A 19,186-nucleotide genomic window follows, 5' to 3' on the forward strand; every position below is an offset into this window, starting at 1 on the left:
ATGTTCATTATTTTTTTTTTTTTTATCAACTCTAGCATTTGGAAGTGCTTTCTTTTTCCTCTGTATATTATTATTATTATTATTATTTTCTTGGGAAGAATTCTCCTTTGTATATTTTTCTGAGCAGCGTTTCTTTTTTTTTTTTTTATAGTTTACAAGTTTTTGTTAAAATATTTATTCACACTCTCAAGCGTTCAGCTTCGACTTATCGTTTCCTTAGTAAATGTAATACCTAAAGTTAATCCTGGAAGCCTATCAGCTTGACACTAAACTGTCCGTCGTAGAATGATCAGTTTTGTCACTGTCGTAATGATGTGTTGACGTTACAGCGTATGGAGCCGTGCTGGTGCCGAACAAATGTAGATGACACGAGCACTCGTACCCCGTCTTATTACAACATTCATTCTCTAATCGTTGGAAAATATTAACTACTTTCACCTATTTATCTGATGGATAAAATGTATAAAAGATGGCTGGCAAGTCAATTATCATGAGGAAGAATCTTATCTGACTTTATATAATGTATTTAGTCTCATCTATTCTTCATTAATATAATCCTTCGTATCAACAGGTGTGGCTCTCCTAACTTACGTAACCCTCGGTGTAATCGTATCTGAAATAAATTTATTTAGCTTGACTCAAGTTTTTCTTTTTCTTTCTCTTTTTTTTTGTTCTTTCTTCAAATTCATTCGTGTTATAGTGTAATGTTGCCTGTACCTAAAAACCGTAGCCTACTTGGGCTGCTGAGCTTGGTATTGTTGATAGGAGTCATCAGGAGATGCCGCATTACTTGTTTGTTCAGAATCACCCAATGGCATGGTATGAATAATGCTAGGAGGGTAAGTAGTATAAGGATAGGGATGCGGGCTTGCTGCTATGTACTGAAAAAATATTTTAACCATATGTAAATTAAAAGTAAAATATGTTGCATAATCTTAGCACACATTTGAGTAAGAAATAAAGAAGAGCACTTGTTTTAAAATTGTATGAAAATAAAAAATAAAAGAGATGATGTAATACTCACGGAACCAGTGCCAAGATGCAGTGTAGACATTTGTGTAGTAAGCTGAGGAATCATACTGTACTGTGGGTTGCTAGGATCAGCTGATGGCATCATCTGTAATACAGAGTTTACATTTAATTTGCAAAATTCAGCTATTCGTATTAACATTAATTATGAACTGTAATTTAAAACTAAGAACTTGAGAAAAACAATTCAATAAATCTATGTAAAGTGAAAACCAGCGTATGGAGAACTAACTAAACTAACGTATAAATATTTGAAATAGAAGAGAAACAAAAGCAACAAAAAATTTGTATAAAAACTCACGTCGACCTGTTGCATGTGTGGAGGGGCAGTTTGCACCAAATAAGGAGTAACCCAAGGTGCTCCTGGTACGCTGTAACCAGGCAAAGCTTGGCCGTAATGACGACCGTATTGTGTTAAAGTGGCTGCGGGTAGCATGTGAGTAGTTGCAACCCCATTTTGACCAACACCGCTTGTATCATAATTCAAAGTCATGTTCTGTGTAAATACATATAACAATCGTTAAAACATTACAGATTATATATGATTAGTTCTCTTTCAGTTATTAATATAAATTACCTCTCCAGTTTCTCTCCATATTGTACTTTTGTATAATGATTTTTTCTTATTACCACCATCAGCAAATTTCACCAAAAGAGGGTCTTTAGCCCCTTGTAGTGCCTTTCCATTAAACATTTGAATTATTTGTTCACATTTTTCTTTGGACTCCATTCTGATATAAAAAATGCAATTTTAAACATAACAATAACCCAGGATCCTAATTCTTTTATTCACTTTATAGCGTTTGATTTAAAGAATCCAACCAGTGCTAACCTTGCAAATCCAACACCTTTACTTTGTCCAGCAGTATCGCGTAATATACGCGTTGAAATAACTTGCCCATACTGAGCGAGTAAACCCTCAACATCATTTTCTTTGAAGCTCAGTGGCAGGTTTGCAATATACAAATTGGTGGGGTCTTGCTCCTGTTGCTGAGAAGAGAGTAAAAATACTATGCAACTTATTGTATTTCACCTCGTGACGTGTATATATGTATATGTATATAAATTTCAAAAAAAAAAGCTTTGTGTCTATCATTTTAACATTCATCACCAAGATACATATGTATTTGCATATACCTACATAAATATGATTATCAATGAATGCACAGACGAGATCACTACAATGACGAATTAATTACTGTGATTTGTATAAGACGAACATTAAAAAGTCTATTGTATTTTACATAGTTTTTTGAGAAAAAAAAAAACTTACGATGTAAGTTTTCAATCGAAATTAATATTATTTCTTCTCTCACATTCACGTAGAATGTTAAAATGATAACTTAAAATTAAATTTCGTTTCAATGCAACAATGCAAGAAATTTAGAAAACTAAACTTTTACACAATATTTAAAACACAAATCCTTTATATACATAACTTATCAATATTCCTTTTATCAAAAAATTACATAAAATCTACAAGATACTACTTAAAAGACCATTAATACTATATTGATTATTTTAATCTAATATTAAAATATACAAGTGAGTATTCAAAAAACGACTTATTATGAATTAAGATAATTATGATCTTTAATACCGAGAGATTATCATGCTTCATGACATTACTTTACCACATTCTGGTGGTTCTCCAAATTTGCTTTATGGATGCTTTTATGATCAAAATCAACATAATATGTACTCTGCATTTATGTGCAAAGCATGCTCACACGCATAAATACATTCTTTATTCCATAAAAAAAGAAAATAATGTTGAACTTAATAATCTATATATACCTATAGCATTCAGTGCTGATGAACATAATTGAAAATTAAATAATGAATTCATAGAAAATCACGGTACTGAATATCGCCTGTGCAAACATTGTTTATTTTATGTGAATAATAAAACAATAACTGTATGTTTTCGAATAATAAAGAATTTGTAATTTCTTGTTTTTGTTTTTTATAGAATAACGTTATTAACATAGCCCTTGTTAAAAATTCTCTCTTCTAAGCATATTTCCAATGTTAAATATTTTTTCTTTGTCTTTGTACAACTAATATAGCAGCGAAATTTAACAAATAACATTTGAATTTATGCTGCTTCTCTACAATTGTTTAGAAGATTTATTTGAATAATCATATATGCGTATATAACAAATAACAAATAAATTATGCAAGCTATCTAGTCATTTATAATAAACAATATTAAGAATAACCATTCAAAGCAGAAATAGAATTCCAATCACATATGACATGTTGTTGGAAACAAGCATAACAAAAAAAGCACAGGCACGTCACATATATACAGTTACATTATGAGATAGGAATGAAAGTAAGCCTAATTATCTGATAATAATACTGGAAAAAAAAAAGAAAAAGAAATACATTGTATATAAGATGTATGCACATACATATACATGTGTTCATGCTCAAGTTTTCCCTCGTTTACGAATTTTCTTATGTAAAGAACAAAAAGGGAAAGATACATGTACACTAAACTGAACTCGAACTAGAATTCAATATTTATGCACCCTCAAGCATATTTTGAGATCCACCATTTCTCTCAAAAATCAATCAATTCTACAGTTACTTGAATATACTTATACTTTACGACAATTTACTTCAATCTTGCGAATGCATTAAAACAAAAAAATAAATAATGAAAATATTATGATATAAGCCAAGCTTATGGCATCATATATGTATATATATATTTATGAAAAATATTATATACATATATACACATAAATGTACACATACCCGTTATTTATGTATACATATATGTATGAGTATGAATATATATCTCAATAGAATGTGATTTAGTTTTTGATCAAGTGCGAATGTGTATAAAGGATTTTGTAAAAAATATATGCATCTTTCTACGTATCGTATCAGTACACTTACAAGATATAATAAGTTCCTATATAAAGTATTAAACCATCATAAAATAAAAACTTATAGAAATTCCCAAATACACATCCTAAACTTGTTTGGTGTGCTGGTTAAATTTTATTAATCAAGCTAAGTATTATATCAATAAGAACCAACCAACACCCCAGGAATAAGATAGCACCTGATCTGGACATAGCACCACTAATTAGTAAGTAAGTACCATGTACCCTGAGTACAGTTAATAATAGGTACTTCGTTTAGTTGTATCATATCACATGCGACTGACATCATCACAGCTGCTGATGGCACCCCGTGCTTTTACCGCGGCCAGATTAGAAGAACCATTCCAAGTTAGTTTTATTTTTTTTTTTTTTCAGCGATAAAATATAGGCAAGAGCCAATACTGTTTGGCAATGTGCGTATATGAGTAGAAAATTAGATTAAAAATTTTCAAAACTAAATAAATATAAGCCATATTTTCTTGAAATATTTGCACATCATTAGAATAGAAGACAAACACATAACATTTGACAAATTGCAGAAAAAATAAAATATACCATATTACATTTGTATAGTATTATTTGTACTGCCATACTTGGAAGCAATCTTAACAGAATATTTCAAAGAATGTTTTACTCTTTATAGTATGATCTACTGATTCTTATACATAGGACATGGACACAAACATTTTGGGGGTATATTAAATGTTTGCTAGAGGCTTGAATTAGTGCTGAAATGAATGCAATTTTCTGATAAATGTATTGACACAGCAGTATCAGCAATTTGTGGCCGAGGTACAGCAACAAGCAATCAATAGGTACACGAGATAGAATGACAGATAGAATTAGTGAAGACTAGAGATTTGTAGACAAGTGAGATAGGTTCTAATAGGAGAAGCGTCTTTTTTTTTTTACTCGTTTGTATAAGGTTTTTTTTGTTTAAGTTATGCATGATTGCCTGCAACTATATTTCCACTGATACCGTATCTTATATATTACATTCTGTGCTTACAACTTTAATTATCAATGAAAATATAGTTTATATTTAATGTCACCCCTCTAGTAAAAATACATTTGTTTCAAAGTAACGAAAAAGAAGCTGAGAATTTAAAAATTAAAGAAATTACACCGTTTTATTAATAGTCCCTTCTCACTTGTCAATAAACTGAAGTACTTTCAATTTTTTAAACATTATTCACGAAACTTGTAATTTTCTTTTAATCTGACATTACTATACTAAAAGATAGTACTTTTTCTACGTAACGCAACGATTATAAGACACTAAATAGTCCTGTTAATGTACAACTCTAAGCATATCTAGAGGGGCTGAAAGCAGAGCAATGATGCCATGGACAAGATGCTATGCTTGTCTTTAGGTAATTGTTATAAGATAAAATAAAACAACAATGAAAATAATATTAATTACTACTTTTTAAAAATAACTTCTGCAATAAAAGGACTTATAAACTTACGTCAATATGTATTACAATACCTAATGGCTTATGAAAGTAATATGAAATGAAATAAAACTTCTATCACATAACGAATTGAATAAATTTTCTTACTTATTTACAAATAAATGAATATGCCTAAAAAAAATAATACTATTACACAATCCAACTTTTCATTATACTTAGCAGCTATGCTAGTGATTATTGAAAGACAAGCATAGCATTTACTGTAATTAAAATTTCAGTACTTTCTTATCCAACTTTTTATAGTAAATAATGCATGAAAGTACTGTACTGTGTACATATTTATCATAGCAATATGGGAATGAGAACTTCTTTTTTTTTTTTTCATATTAATGGCATTTGATCATTATATATCAACAAAAATGATGTATCAACAAAAAGATAAAAGGTATATTAGTTATACTCAAACACAAAGATGGATTCAGCATAGGATAAAAGACTGAAGATAAACAAAATAAAGAAGGGAAAAGAAAGTAAGATAGGATAGTGGGAAATAGGAAAAGGAAGAAAAGAAAGAGAAAAGGTTTACTGTTACTCTGGTATTACTGTACTTGCATGCACAACCAACGTACACTGGGCAGTCTACGGAGCAACCAGATACCCACTTTCGCCATCTGTGCTTGGATGCCCTTGGCGACCAGTGCTTTCACAGCACCCTCTGCCGCCACTGGTGACTCAAAGTCTACAAATCCATAACCTGTAACACAAAATTATAATAAAAAATATTAGAAATAATTCCCAAAACAAGTAAATACTCTATCATTAAAAATTTAGTAAATTACCTTTACATTTATTCGTATTTTTATCCAAAATTGCCTTCGTAGAAGTAATAGTTCCATATCTGCAAAAACACACTGTATTAGAAATAATACACTCCTTCATCTTGAAAAGAAACTAGAAGTTAAAGTCACATTAATAAGATTCTCATGCGATCATTAACTCCCTATTAACAGTCAGAAATCCTGTAATTACACGAATGACTTACTGAGAACACATGTTAACAAGGTCTTTATCGGTAGTGTTTTGGTTGAGGCCACGGATATACAAATTTGTTTTCGATAGTTGTTCTGCTTGCTGTCCTTGTATAGCATTATTGCTAAGACTTGTGCTCATTGTCCCGCTTTGACTGCCGGTAGCACTGCTAGAACTACTATTAGTGTTAGCTGGAGAAGAGGCTGTAGGCACCCGTTGTCCACCATACTGCAATGTATTTAAAAATGTATGTAAATTAAACCATGTAATTAAATGTCAAATAAATATCGTTCTATAAGAAATCTAAATTGACAATTATTTATAGTTTAATTTTTACAAAACACAAAGTACACGGAGGTTATAGTAGCCCCACCCGGCAAAACAAGAAGGTTAACATCGTATATAATAGAAATAAATGATAAATAATCATTTTCAAAGTGATTTATCATTCTACATATTAGAAAATAACTTCACTAGTAACTAGTTATAGGGTGCTTACAATAATCTATGCATTGAAGTTATGCCGGTTGCTTCGAAATATAAGCATACGTCAAGAAAAACGTACACATGTACTGTTCGATGCGAGATACATACACATTTCAAAGAATCAATCTAAAATCATAGTTAGAAATTAAGAGGAGAAGGAATCATTGACGAAAAAAAAAGAATGCGCATCATTTCAACGAGACCGACATGCCGCGTTGTCATGGCCCCACCCGGTTTAAGAAAGGGTTAACCCTTTCGCTGCGCAAAGGTTAACACACTCCTACTGTCTGCGCGCGTCATTTTTGACAGGACCAAAAACATACTAACTAATATTCCCGCATGAAACAAAACTATACGTTATTTAACAAAATTCTTTTTCGAGCACAGTTTATAGGTTACCTTATCAACTAAAGAGATTCGAAAAAAAGAACATACAAGACGTTCGCGCTGCACGGTGACTATCTAAGTGACAGTGCATATCTCATCATCCCTGCTGTTCATTTAACAAAGAACCTCTCTAACCGCAAATAATAAAAAGGAGGGAAGAATAAATATATTTTTCCATATCGTACGATAAAAATGATTAAAAGCAGGAACTATATAAAGATAAACAATGCAACATGACGTTGTTAAAAAAATAAATCCCCTGTATCTCTTCGAGCGGCTACAAAGCAGTCTGTGTAGAGAGAGAGATCATTCCAAATGCTCTGAAATAAAGTCGGCGTTCAATGAGACCGACATAAATTTCTGTAGTTAACAAGTGCAATTCGAGTTGATCGGGAACGAAAGGAGAGGGACTTACCGACGCGTGCTGTGCGTAAGTGGCGGCGTAAGGATTCGCCGTAGGCGGTAGTTGCTGTGCTCCGACGGGCATCTGTCCGGCCGCCGCAGCTGCAGCCGCACTTGGATACCGCGTGTATGGCGGATAAGCGGCGGCCGCCGCAGCCGCAGCCGCAGCCGCATGAGAGGGCGGCGCTGCGCCCCAAGCCGCACCACCGCTCGCACGATACTGCACCGGGTTCCCGCCTCGTGGCCCGCCACCGGTGTTCCCCTTCAATCCGTGCCCGCCTCCACCACCACCGCCGCCGCCACCTCCACCTCCGCCGCCGCCGCCTCCGCTTGCTGGACCCACACCGACGCCGCCACCCGTGGCGCCGCCGCCTCCGCCACCTCCTCCACCACCACCGCCGCCGCCCCCGGCGCCACCGGCGTTACCATTGTTAGCACCCACGTACGTCGGTCTCGGACCGTTTGTACCCTGAAATAGAACAAATACAATAACGCTGAGTTAGAATTTCTATACTCTTGGGATAAATATTTAAAAAAGAAAAATTTCCCTAGACCCGCGCGCGTCTAGTTAATATCGCATCGAATACACTAGAGGTATAGGAAGCTAAACTGATGTTCTCTCGTAATCGCTTTTGCAATCATTTCTACGCTAATTCCTTCGGAACGTCTCTCATGGTTAAAGATTATTACGTTACGCTTCTAAACGATTCTGCGTGAAAATCTACAAACACATAGCAGTCGTGGTTAACACACGACACAGCCGCTGCTCGCTCTGCTTACGGCCATCCTAATTAGAGTCATTTGCACAGCAAATTCGTGTCAGTTAATGTCTTTAGCAAACACATTACAGTAACTGTTGTAAACAGCAGTAAGTACAATCGGTTGGTCTGCTGCCAGATAAATTTATTCACAAATAGACCTTAATTGCAACGTTCGGGCTTGAACGTAAAACAGCCTCGAAGGTTGCTCGAGATGTCCAGTTGAGCTAAGTAAACTTTGTTTTATTTTTCGAAAGAAGATAGGAGACGACCTTTTTTTTGCAGAGGAATTAACTGAACATTTTCATCACGTTTGATGAGGTCAGTAAGAATTCAGAAGGTCGTGTACTCCACAGGAGAGTCTCGGGGTCATTCGTTATTGATTTATTCCAAGAAAAAGATTCTACGCGCATGTGACTGCTGCGGAGTAGAGCGTAGACGGAATAAAAAGAAGAAAACTTTAAACATAACTTTTTATCAATGAAACATCGATCCTTTTCATTTTTCTTCGGGAGAGTTGTGAACTTTTTTTCGTCAAACACGCCTTGTATTCTTGGCGTTTCTGCAAGCAGGTGAAACGATTTTCTTGTCAGAATTTAATCAAAGGTTCACCGGGATATTTTCTATGGGCGGTTGATTGCTGGAACGTCAAAAATAAATCCTGTCGTAATAACGAAGGACTTTCTCAATCGAAATGGTCGTGACTGTTGGCGATGGGCTAGTAATTACTCAGAAATATATTTTTATACGCAACATATAAAAAACTATGAACGAACCCATTGACTGACCCAGTAGAAATAGGATTAATAACATTAAAATTGGTTGAAAATTCATAAGTACAGCCCATAGGTTGCTGCATCTGTCGCAATCTCTCAGGACAAGCCTTTCCAGGACTTTCGAGCGCGTTGCATTCCAGCCTCTTTAGAAAGGCCTCTCGTTGATTTGCATTTTTGGCATAGTTGTGATAACACGGTTTACCGTTTGCCGGAGAACGAACCAGCTACTCAAGAGAGAAAGAAGATAGTGGAACGGAGATAGAATAGGGGAGGGAGAGAAATAACAGGAGAGGGAGGACCCAGCTGAAAGTCACGGTTGTAAATCACTTATCATGAAACTCCAAGTCGCTTGTCGCTTCCTGTACCACTTACAGATCTCTTTCCTCCCTTTCCACCTTATTAGCAAACTCCATAGACACTAGGAAGTCCTGCCTGTTTTCTGCTCGAACCACGAGTTTTGCTTCTAGCCTACCGCTCGTTCTCATTTGCATAATTCCTAGATATTCCAAGTTTAATATACGTGGAAAACTGTATCGCCATTTTACCCTATGGAAGCCTGATACGCGTTGGTCGTTTCTCTACTCTGAAACTCATCAGACCAAATTGAATCCACCGTACCAACGTTGCTCTCCTTTTCATCGTTGAAAATGGTCAATAGCAAACTGGGAGAGGCTTCGTCTTATTCCCATCGCTAGGTACGGTGCACGTTACAATGATGCGCAGACGTGGTAAGCAGGAAGTGACATCCGGTCGGTACATGACGATACCCATTTCACACGTCGTTCTCTATTTCGCAGTGACCAACGGCCACGTTGTCTGCATGCCGTTCAATTGAACCGGTGGCATCTCCGGGCAAATCGTCTGTCTCCTTGTCACACACGCGTTCCAATCAGACGACGCACCAGGTGCGTTCTATAAGAGATACAACGAATGACGCACCCGGTGCGTCGTGAAGAAGTTAACAGAAACAAGAGTAGCCTATGTGTATTACATTAAATGGAAAAATATTTAACTAGCTTTGTAGTTTAACCATGACGCACCTTATGCGTCCCTATACTATCTTACGTGTAATACAACTGGCGACACATCAGGTGCGTCCTACAGTGTCTATTCAATCCAACCGAAATAAATCAGTGTTCATTGAAACTTATGAATAATAAGAACAATTTGGATCTTGGGAATAATTATCCAGTCGAGTGGCTCGTGATTTCGTTAAGATTTACAATATATTAAACGTTTGTCTTGCTGCTGCTGATCAGAAGAATTTGCAAACTTGTGCCAATAATGATTCCAATTCAGATTTCTCGAGGAAGAAAATACAATCTCCTTGTAAGGTGATAAATCTCTACCTTGTTCTTCGTTAATTAACCAACATCCTTTAAAAGAATAAGTACAAAGTTCCAACTTCCTAAACGTCCAGGTGGAATGATTCTATTAGCAGCAAATGCTCTAACGATTTGCAGTAAATTTCTAACATAAACTGTTCAAGAGAAATGGCTGGTTACATTGTGGTCGAGTAGCATTATCGTAAATTTCACTTCGAGAGTACTTCGTACAAGTAGAAGCTTTCTTCGACTTCGAGAAAATTAATGGTTTTCCAGGTAACCACTTTTAGCTGTCCATTGCCGTTGACCATGATCGTATGGTATAAAAAGTACCACCTTATCTACTTATGTTGCAACCGCGCAAAGTAATCGAACGCAAACAGAATATACGAATTTGAAGAATAGATTAACACTCTGACGATGCAGAGAATAGAAACGAAGAAGGAACACAGGAATCGGTTGATTCTTTCTTATCGGAGAGGCGTGACTGCACGAGGTCACTGATAAACGATAATGGTGGGGGCCTTTTATCGAGTCGTCCAGCATACGTGAAACTACAGCTCTCGTAATCACTTTCTAAAATAGTCTTTCACCTTATTTTGTTATTAAACCGTTTTACCAAGCCAAACACTTTTTTCTCAATTCGTTAACCAGTTAAATCGCGAAACGATCTCAAAAAGACGACTTAAACGTGAAAGAAATTTTTAAACGTTAAGAAAATAGTTGGTTCGACTAGTTTTCCCTTATCTAATATAATTAAAATTTTCATATCACATTTTTTTTTTCTTATTTTCTCTGCAAATTAATTCTATGCCTAACAAAGTAGTGTAACTACTCATGTATAATAAATGTGATAAGAGAAGATAGTAAATAGTGTTCTTCACCTTGCTATTCCTATTTCCATCGGGAGTTCAACGATCCTATAATATTCTATTGCTGACGTTTTGAAATACAACCGTAAGTTGTCGTAATCGAGTGACAGTTTTATGAAAGAACTCGAGTTCTCGTGTTACAATGAACGATTACGTGTATTCGTCACGTTTGGAAAACGCTTGTGCGGTGACAAAATCACGTTATGAAGAGAATAAAAATAAATATGCCAATACCGATCATCGAAGGGTATTCAGGACTAACGTTGTCTTCTAATATATAAAACAAGACAATTTCTACTTTCGCTATAAAATGACGGTGCAAACCGCGTCAAAGATTGAATGGTCTTGCATGATGCAGTTTGGACCGCACTTTCTTTTATGTTAATACATGCCAAAGCAGGAGCTAAGAAGGATCAGGATGTGCCACATACCACGGCAGGGCAAACCCCGTCAGTTGTACGATCTCGCATGAATGTTACGCTCTATTAGCAAACGGACTCGTGTTACAAATACGATCAAGATTTTCTTCTCTTTGCCGAAAGAGGGGAGGGCCTGCCGGAGATCCATTAATGTAGATCATGATTTTCTCTCGGAAGCATCAGCCCGTGCAACATTTTTTTCCCCAGTAAAACATTTAATTATAGGATTAATTAACGCTCGATGAGATATAAATACGTCGTTTGTTCTCAAGCCGCGTGATTCGAGTGCAAAAGATTAAGTTCGACAAATGTTTTATCAGAAAATGATCATCGCGTCGCTTCAATTTCTCGTGTATGTAGAGAGTAAATGAAGCGAACAGATAAAGTTCACCGTGCGTTAGAATTGCAACTCGGTTTAATCCCGTTTACTGCTTCACGGCCAAGATACATGCAGTCAGTGAACATGGTAACAGATATAGACCGTACAGGTACTCGAACTACTCTCACGCAGTGGCGTAGTGCCCGGTTCTCGATTTCAACCAGAGTACACCGCAGACTCTATTTCAAAAATCATTGTTCCTTTTTCAACACGGTGCTCCGCGACGCGCTTGATTAATTGGCAGACAAGGTCTGTTTCTAAACCGTTCGTTTCGATCTGTAAATTTACGTCTGACCGAGAATACAATGGATTTTTATAAACAATCATAAACGCTAGGCAAAGAAGAACAGTCATGCTACGAAAATGTAAAAAAATCTAAGTACTTTGATCGTTAAAAATGGAAACAAATGAAACTTGAAAAACTGCTCGATATCTTCCATTACAGTTCCCTTCGGATACGCCACTGGTTGTTTCACGCGGCGCTGGCGTGCATGTGTCTAGCGATGGGACCAATATCCTCGCGTGCGTAGCTGGTATTGCAAAAGAAATTCCTCGATTTCACACGCGAATACCAGATAATGCTTTGTCGATTATCTTGAATTAACGTTTCACCTATGAGTAACGGATAAATAATTACCTCCAACGTAACAGTGTTAACGGTATCAACTATCTACACGAGTGCTCTGTGTATACTAACCAAGTCTACGTCTTGTGTTTAAACTGAATCTGAAGAATTAGCGAAGTATCTACTTACAGCCTCGATCTTACTTTGACTTATGTACTGATATGTTTAATAAATGTTTGTTCAAACAACACTGACGTGGAGATGAAATTAATAAACCTTTTTTTAAGTTAGTATTCTCAAGAGTAGTGAATCGCGTCGATCCCATCGCTAACCATCGACGGATGCGCGTGGATGCGCATGCGCATGCGCATGCGTCCTTAATAGCCGCGAGAGGACGGGTAAAGAAAAGTGCAAGGGGGGAACAGGTAAGAGGGAACCAGTTGTCAGGCTTGCTCATCCCTTGGCAAAAGAGTTCCTCTTTGCCGGCGCATACCGGACATTCCGTTTCTTCGCCTTGAGAAGATACGTACGTTACGCACTCACGCAACACCATGACACACTGCTGGTCCTTTCGCATTTCGAGGGGACACGACGCAATCCTAACCTTTAATACATGCGAACCTCTTTCAGTAGAAGAGTATATTCAAATATTTCGCCCTATGAATCAACATTTGTTCATCAATTATCGGTCGTAAAAGAAATTGATGAAGGAATCGAATCGATTTGATATTGAATTTTAGGTAGGGATAAAGAGTAGAACCGTAGATGCGCGCGAAACCTCCCGTTCGTATGTTTTCGGAAACAATCGGAAGCGATCGTGAACTTACTAATCGAGGACAATTTGAATGATACGGAGAGCAGTGCACAGTAGAATACAAAGTAGGTTTTCGCGCCAAAGAACAATTACTTTCAGATCGTTGTACCAGCAAGGTCGACCTCGAGGCAAGCGAGTGCACAATACCATTGCGTTTACCTTATACACGATTTACCGTATCATCGTCTTTCAAATGCAATAACGCGATAGAGATAAAAAAAATTCTGACGAACACGAATTCGATCAAATCACAAACGTTTATCGATACAGTCATTGGTATATTAATCGCAATAAAAATAACAATCATATTAAACTCGAATTCAATATCCTGACACGTGCTTAGTTTTACGAGTCCATAAAACGTATGCATGTTATATGTCGCAGTTCGCGGGCACGTGAGAACGCGCTTTTAATAAGACGCTCCGTTGAAAATATTTTCTCCTCGACGTTCACTAATGAAGTCACGTATCGTGACCGACTGAACGGCATACTTTGAATACTATGTTAAGCAAAAACATCGTTGGACAAAATTTTACTGCATAAGATTTCAGAAAATTGCAAAACTGCTTAGGGGATTTTCAGAAGTATTACTCAAATTTTAAAGCAGCTCTAACGCGATAAAGCTATTTAAATATGTATACCACGGTGAATTATAAGTAAAGATACGGGCATACCTAATGTAATCAGGAGGGGGGTAATTAAACGTTCGCTGTCTTTGAATCGTTGGACACTTACCTGAAACAGAAAAAGGAAAATTACGTTAGTTTAAGAAAATAATTATAGGAGAGATATTTTTAGTTTTATTGCTGTAACCAGGATCGTAACTTTTGAACGGAGGTGTATACTTTCCGTCCAATTAATAATCGACTTGTTTACGAATATTTTCACGTGTATTTTTACTATCGATCGACGAACGGGAAAATCGATCTGATAAGAGGATTATGAGCCCCCACGGACGTATCCCTAGTGAAAGTAACGAAAGACATGCTGGTTTATTTGAAATTGCACCGACCGGCAAGTCTGGCAAAACAGCGTGTACGAACGCCATTTCTGTGCAGAAATCATTCACGCACGATGCGTGGTTCTCAACGATCCGATTTTTATCGAGCGATCAATTAAAAGAAAAAAATACGTTTGAAATTAAATCGAATTCCGCGAACAGGATTCGACCTTATGTAAATCGACTTTCGTTTTTGCGCGCGGAACGAATACTTACGGGCTGTAATCATGAAACGCGTTCGGATTTACATACACGTAGGAAGGAAGAAAGGAAAATTCATCGGGATAGAATTTTCTTTTCTCTTGCAAAGAAAAGGAGAGAGAAAAAAAAAAGAGTGTATAAGCTGTCGACTGACTAAGAGATACATACATACATATACCAAGTTCACTGACTCTACACGATGACTAATACGAAATTAATTACTCGACCGCTAACGTTTCCTTCCAGACGCCTTAATGGCGCTCGAACTACGTGAAAACTATGCGAATCAACTGGTGTAGAACCGGTGAATCCTTGGATATTTAACGGAGTGTACACAGAAAAGTTCTGACAATTATTTTGTGTTCTGTGGTAGCCTATAGTGTGACAAAATTGTGAGATTGTTTTTTAATAATGAACAAAATTATTCGAATTCTATTTAATATACTGGTATCGATGTTAAACTACATATGGAAATAATATACGTGTCAGCTTTCCGTGTCCTTCGACTTTTTGGATAGATTCCCAGATCAACAGGTTTCGTGGTATGAAATTCGATTGCGACGTAGCTGGTTTCTTGCATTAAAATCGAGTTCTTCGCGACGGAAGCGCGACCGAGTTATATTTATTGCCTGCAAACTTCGATCATAAAAATAACAAGCTCGCGTTGAAAACGAACGCGTGTCAATTGAATTACTTAACGCTACAGATGAACGTATATGAACGGAAAGAATAAAAGAAATATATATTTAATTTTCTTCTCTATAACCCATTCCAGACTAACAAACGTTCTGACTTAAAAGCTATTTATTTATTCCAAAAGTACAGTCATAAATCCTGAAAAATGTCGTGGATAACGGTGGTGCCTAGTACTGATCCCTACGCGTCGCGTGTGCGACTGACAAGAGTCCTCCGAAATCCTCCCTTATATACCACAGTCGATCGGCCTATCAACCCGAGCGCGCGAAAATTTGAATCTACGATTGCAACCACTTGCAGTCTGGCACGCTTGAATCGTTTTTTCTACAATTTTCTTTTGCAATTTCATTAACAATTTTTAGTTAAATGTTTAAAAAATCTATCAACAATGTAATTAGTTAAAATAACTGACAGCAAATAGTTGTGGTATTCTTTTTTTTTAAATCGCGAGCTCCAATTATTTGAAAATTTAATTAGAGCTATTGAAACAGGAATTCCAGCGTGTTGATCTGTTGCGATTCATGCACGTGTCACCGGTTATTAGCGGCGTTTAGGCTTGCAGTACGCTCGTATTAACGTAATAATTCAAGAGCCGACGCAGAACTAAGTAGAGGCGGAATAGAATGATTGCTCGCATACCAGGGATACGTAACAACGTGTGTACACCACGCACGTCGACGATTAACCAGAAAGTATTGTGTATCGTTAACACGAAATCCCGTTATTTTCGCTCAAAGTGTGAAGAAATTCAGTCGATTTTAGAAATTCCAATCTGAATTCCAACGATTAACGTTCTAATCTTTACAATGTATATTTCATTGCAATTAAAAGAACGATAATATATAACATCGCGATATGATATTATCTTGGAAATATACATTTCGTAAAACTAATATTTCACTGATAAATGGAAGAATTAACATACGCCTTAGCCTTTTAAAATCTACAACAGCTAGTCATTATGCATCATTATAGTCACAAGAAAAGTAGCGGCTCTGGTTTATCTACCATGTACTTAAGATAGAAAAAGAAGAAAAATGTAAAATTTCAAGCAAAATAGAGTTACTATATTAGAGCGGGGAATTATCGATGAAAATATGAATTATTTTCTAAGTGTCTATGAAACAGATGAATAGCTTTTCGTACCACGTTTATAGACACAAAGAAACAATTCATCAGCGTAGAAACCGCGACAAAATCCGGTTTTATTCAACATCTTTCGAAGCATATGGCCAGTTAATGGCTCGTCATCAATATCGTCAGGCTGACCTACATACGCGCCTCCAGGACATGGATCTCTCCTTGCGAATCTCGCTTCTCCGCGTAAAACAGCATCATTATTTGCCTAAAGCTTGCGAATTTCTCACTTTAGCATTCACCTTTCGTCAGCCGTGGAATTCATCGGCATACTCTCACGTTCGCCAATAGCGGTAGCTGATGTAAGATAGCATTATGCTAAACGCGATGATTAAAAATCATTTCTGGATTCACGAGAATTTGATAAAATTGAAAATTTATAAGACCATCATCGATAAACGATAAAGGTTCACAGGACCTCCAAAAAATCCATTGGAACCTCCTAACTCCTCTCAAGAATCTAACAAAAATCTATACAACCATCAATAATTAATCCTAACAAATTTTAAAAGCCCCAGCTTCCAAAGACCATAGGACCTCCCAATAATTCTCACCTAATTGACCAAAGCCAAGAGACGCCAAAATGACCAACATCCTTCCAACGTCCACTAAAAGAACTGTTCGATGATTCTATCTGGTCGGTGTGCTAGAAAAGGAAGAGCCAAGAGCATCGGTTTTTCAACTTTCATGGTAGATACATCTATGGCTTGATCTCGAGGCAATCGCAGGTGCATGCTGCACCGAGACAGAGAAAAGGGACACGTGCATTTTCCGAATGTCTCCGGCGTGCTACACGTATGGCCAACGTGAGCCGCATGATACGTGTATACGAGGTTCGCGAAAAAGCAGAAGGACGAAGATGTAGCGGGCTAGGAGGTGATCGAGGGGAGAAGAAAATAGAGGGAAAATGGCTGACCGGCTGGCTAGTTGCCTGCTCGCCTCGAGCCTGACACCCTTTAACCGAGTTTAGGCCGACGGCGTGTATTATTAGACAGCATATCGCGTGCTTCCGTGTCCTTACCTCGTGGAACAATGAGATCGTCCACGAATGATACAAGGTACAAACAGTATCTGGTTCACGCGACCACCTTGGAAATCCAATCATCCTCGTGGCAATTCTTTTCCACGGTGAACTGCCACTGGACCCGTTACGGCTCTCCTTGAACTTGCTGGACGATCTGTTATCTTTCCTCTACTTTAACATTCCTAACTCTTTCGTCGCGGACCGAAGAGCATGGACGAAATTCACTGGTTGAATGTATAAATAAAAAATGATGAGGAAAATATCTGAAGAAATGTAAGTCTTTATGATACGTAGGGGAAGAAGGAAATTTCGCAAGAAACGAGCCGTGGACATCGTACGACCTTGACACCTTGCAGACATCGAGTACCGTTGTCTGTCTAGGGAATTTTTTCCCGGTGACACGGTAGGTCGCGAAAGGCACGTGAACGTAGACAACAACAAAGATTGTTACACCGTTCGCGTGGGTGTATCATCCGTTCGAGGAGGTCACTTTTGTCTAACGGTCTGCGCACACGGCAAATATGTGTGGAATGTCAACAAACGAACTTTTACCTACCGTCTGAGCCGATTCTTATCTCGGTGAATCATTCGTTTGATAGTTAAACTCGTGTTACCAACTTTCCCTTTCGCCCTTATCCATGGGCATCCGCGGGAAGAATGACGAGGCGGGGAAAGGGGCCCTTTATATATACAGGAGTCCCGCCCAATCACATGCGCGTAAACGTCTGCGCGCGAAAATTTGAATTGATATTCATAATATACACTAGTGGAATTAATTCTGGACACTTTATTAACACTTTACTCTAATTTTTACTTAAATTTCTCATTTATTGGCTATATATATTATTGGCTGTGATTGGCTATTTCACATCATGTGACGTTTCGTGCTGTCAGGCGCAAAAACAAAAATAACAACACAGTTTAGATTTTTTTTAATTAAAATTTTAAAACATTTACAAAATAAATCATGTGAAAATATGAAGTATAAACATTATAGATTACAACAAAAATATTACGGTATCAATTTAGCATAGCAGAATATACATTTTCTGCAGAAATATGAAATAAAGAATATTTTTATTCAAAGTGTCCAGAATTAATTCCACCAGCGTACATCGAAGTTCGTGATTTATCGACAGATAAGAAACGTTCTTTTTCCATGAAATCAAAGAAACATCTCGCAATTCGCTTCGACGAGATTATATCTCCTCTGATGCTCGAGGCGGATTCACCAGTCGGGAAACCCGTCGCGTTGTTTCTACGTTAAATAATTTGATTGGCTTTTATTGCACGCGCCGTTTTAATGCCTACGTCTGACATTTTCTTCTGAATACGCTTGCTTGGAATATTCTTCTATTTTTTCATGAAATATCAACTCGCTATAGCCTGGCTCTCTCCCTGGATTCTCCAGAAATTCAAGGCAAATCAATAAGTCTAGATTGCAGCAAAATACGTCAGACAACTGATAATCAATAAATCAGTATAACAAAAAGGGACTTTGATCGAGATACTCACAGAAAGGGGAAGAAAGTTAGAAGATAGAGAAATTTATCATCCTCGGTGACTATCTAC

At 37.1% G+C, this 19,186-nt stretch overlaps 1 protein-coding gene across 2 annotated transcripts in view; it reads right to left on the reverse strand.

Annotated features, from left to right (window-relative positions):
• The window catches only part of shep (RNA binding motif single stranded interacting protein alan shepard), a 24,680-nt gene continuing 5,494 nt past the window's right edge, over positions 1-19,186 (reverse strand). Inside the window, exons 2-11 of one of the 2 annotated variants that reach the window (XM_034326908.2) lie at positions 7,662-8,117; positions 6,387-6,601; positions 6,184-6,242; positions 5,974-6,098; positions 1,862-2,019; positions 1,607-1,760; positions 1,331-1,525; positions 1,025-1,117; positions 718-881; positions 1-613 (exon numbers count right to left, since the gene is read on the reverse strand). In XM_034326908.2, the coding sequence (XP_034182799.1) occupies positions 732-881; positions 1,025-1,117; positions 1,331-1,525; positions 1,607-1,760; positions 1,862-2,019; positions 5,974-6,098; positions 6,184-6,242; positions 6,387-6,601; positions 7,662-8,117 (1,605 nt within the window). In that variant the 3' untranslated portion in view covers positions 1-613; positions 718-731. Of the gene's footprint in view, positions 614-717; positions 882-1,024; positions 1,118-1,330; positions 1,526-1,606; positions 1,761-1,861; positions 2,020-5,952; positions 6,099-6,183; positions 6,243-6,386; positions 6,602-7,661; positions 8,118-19,186 lie in introns of both variants that reach the window. The other variant, XM_034326905.2, reaches the window with a different exon arrangement.

Source organism: Osmia lignaria, chromosome 3, assembly GCF_051020975.1.
Source record: "Osmia lignaria lignaria isolate PbOS001 chromosome 3, iyOsmLign1, whole genome shotgun sequence".
Classification (NCBI taxonomy): domain Eukaryota; kingdom Metazoa; phylum Arthropoda; class Insecta; order Hymenoptera; family Megachilidae; genus Osmia; species Osmia lignaria.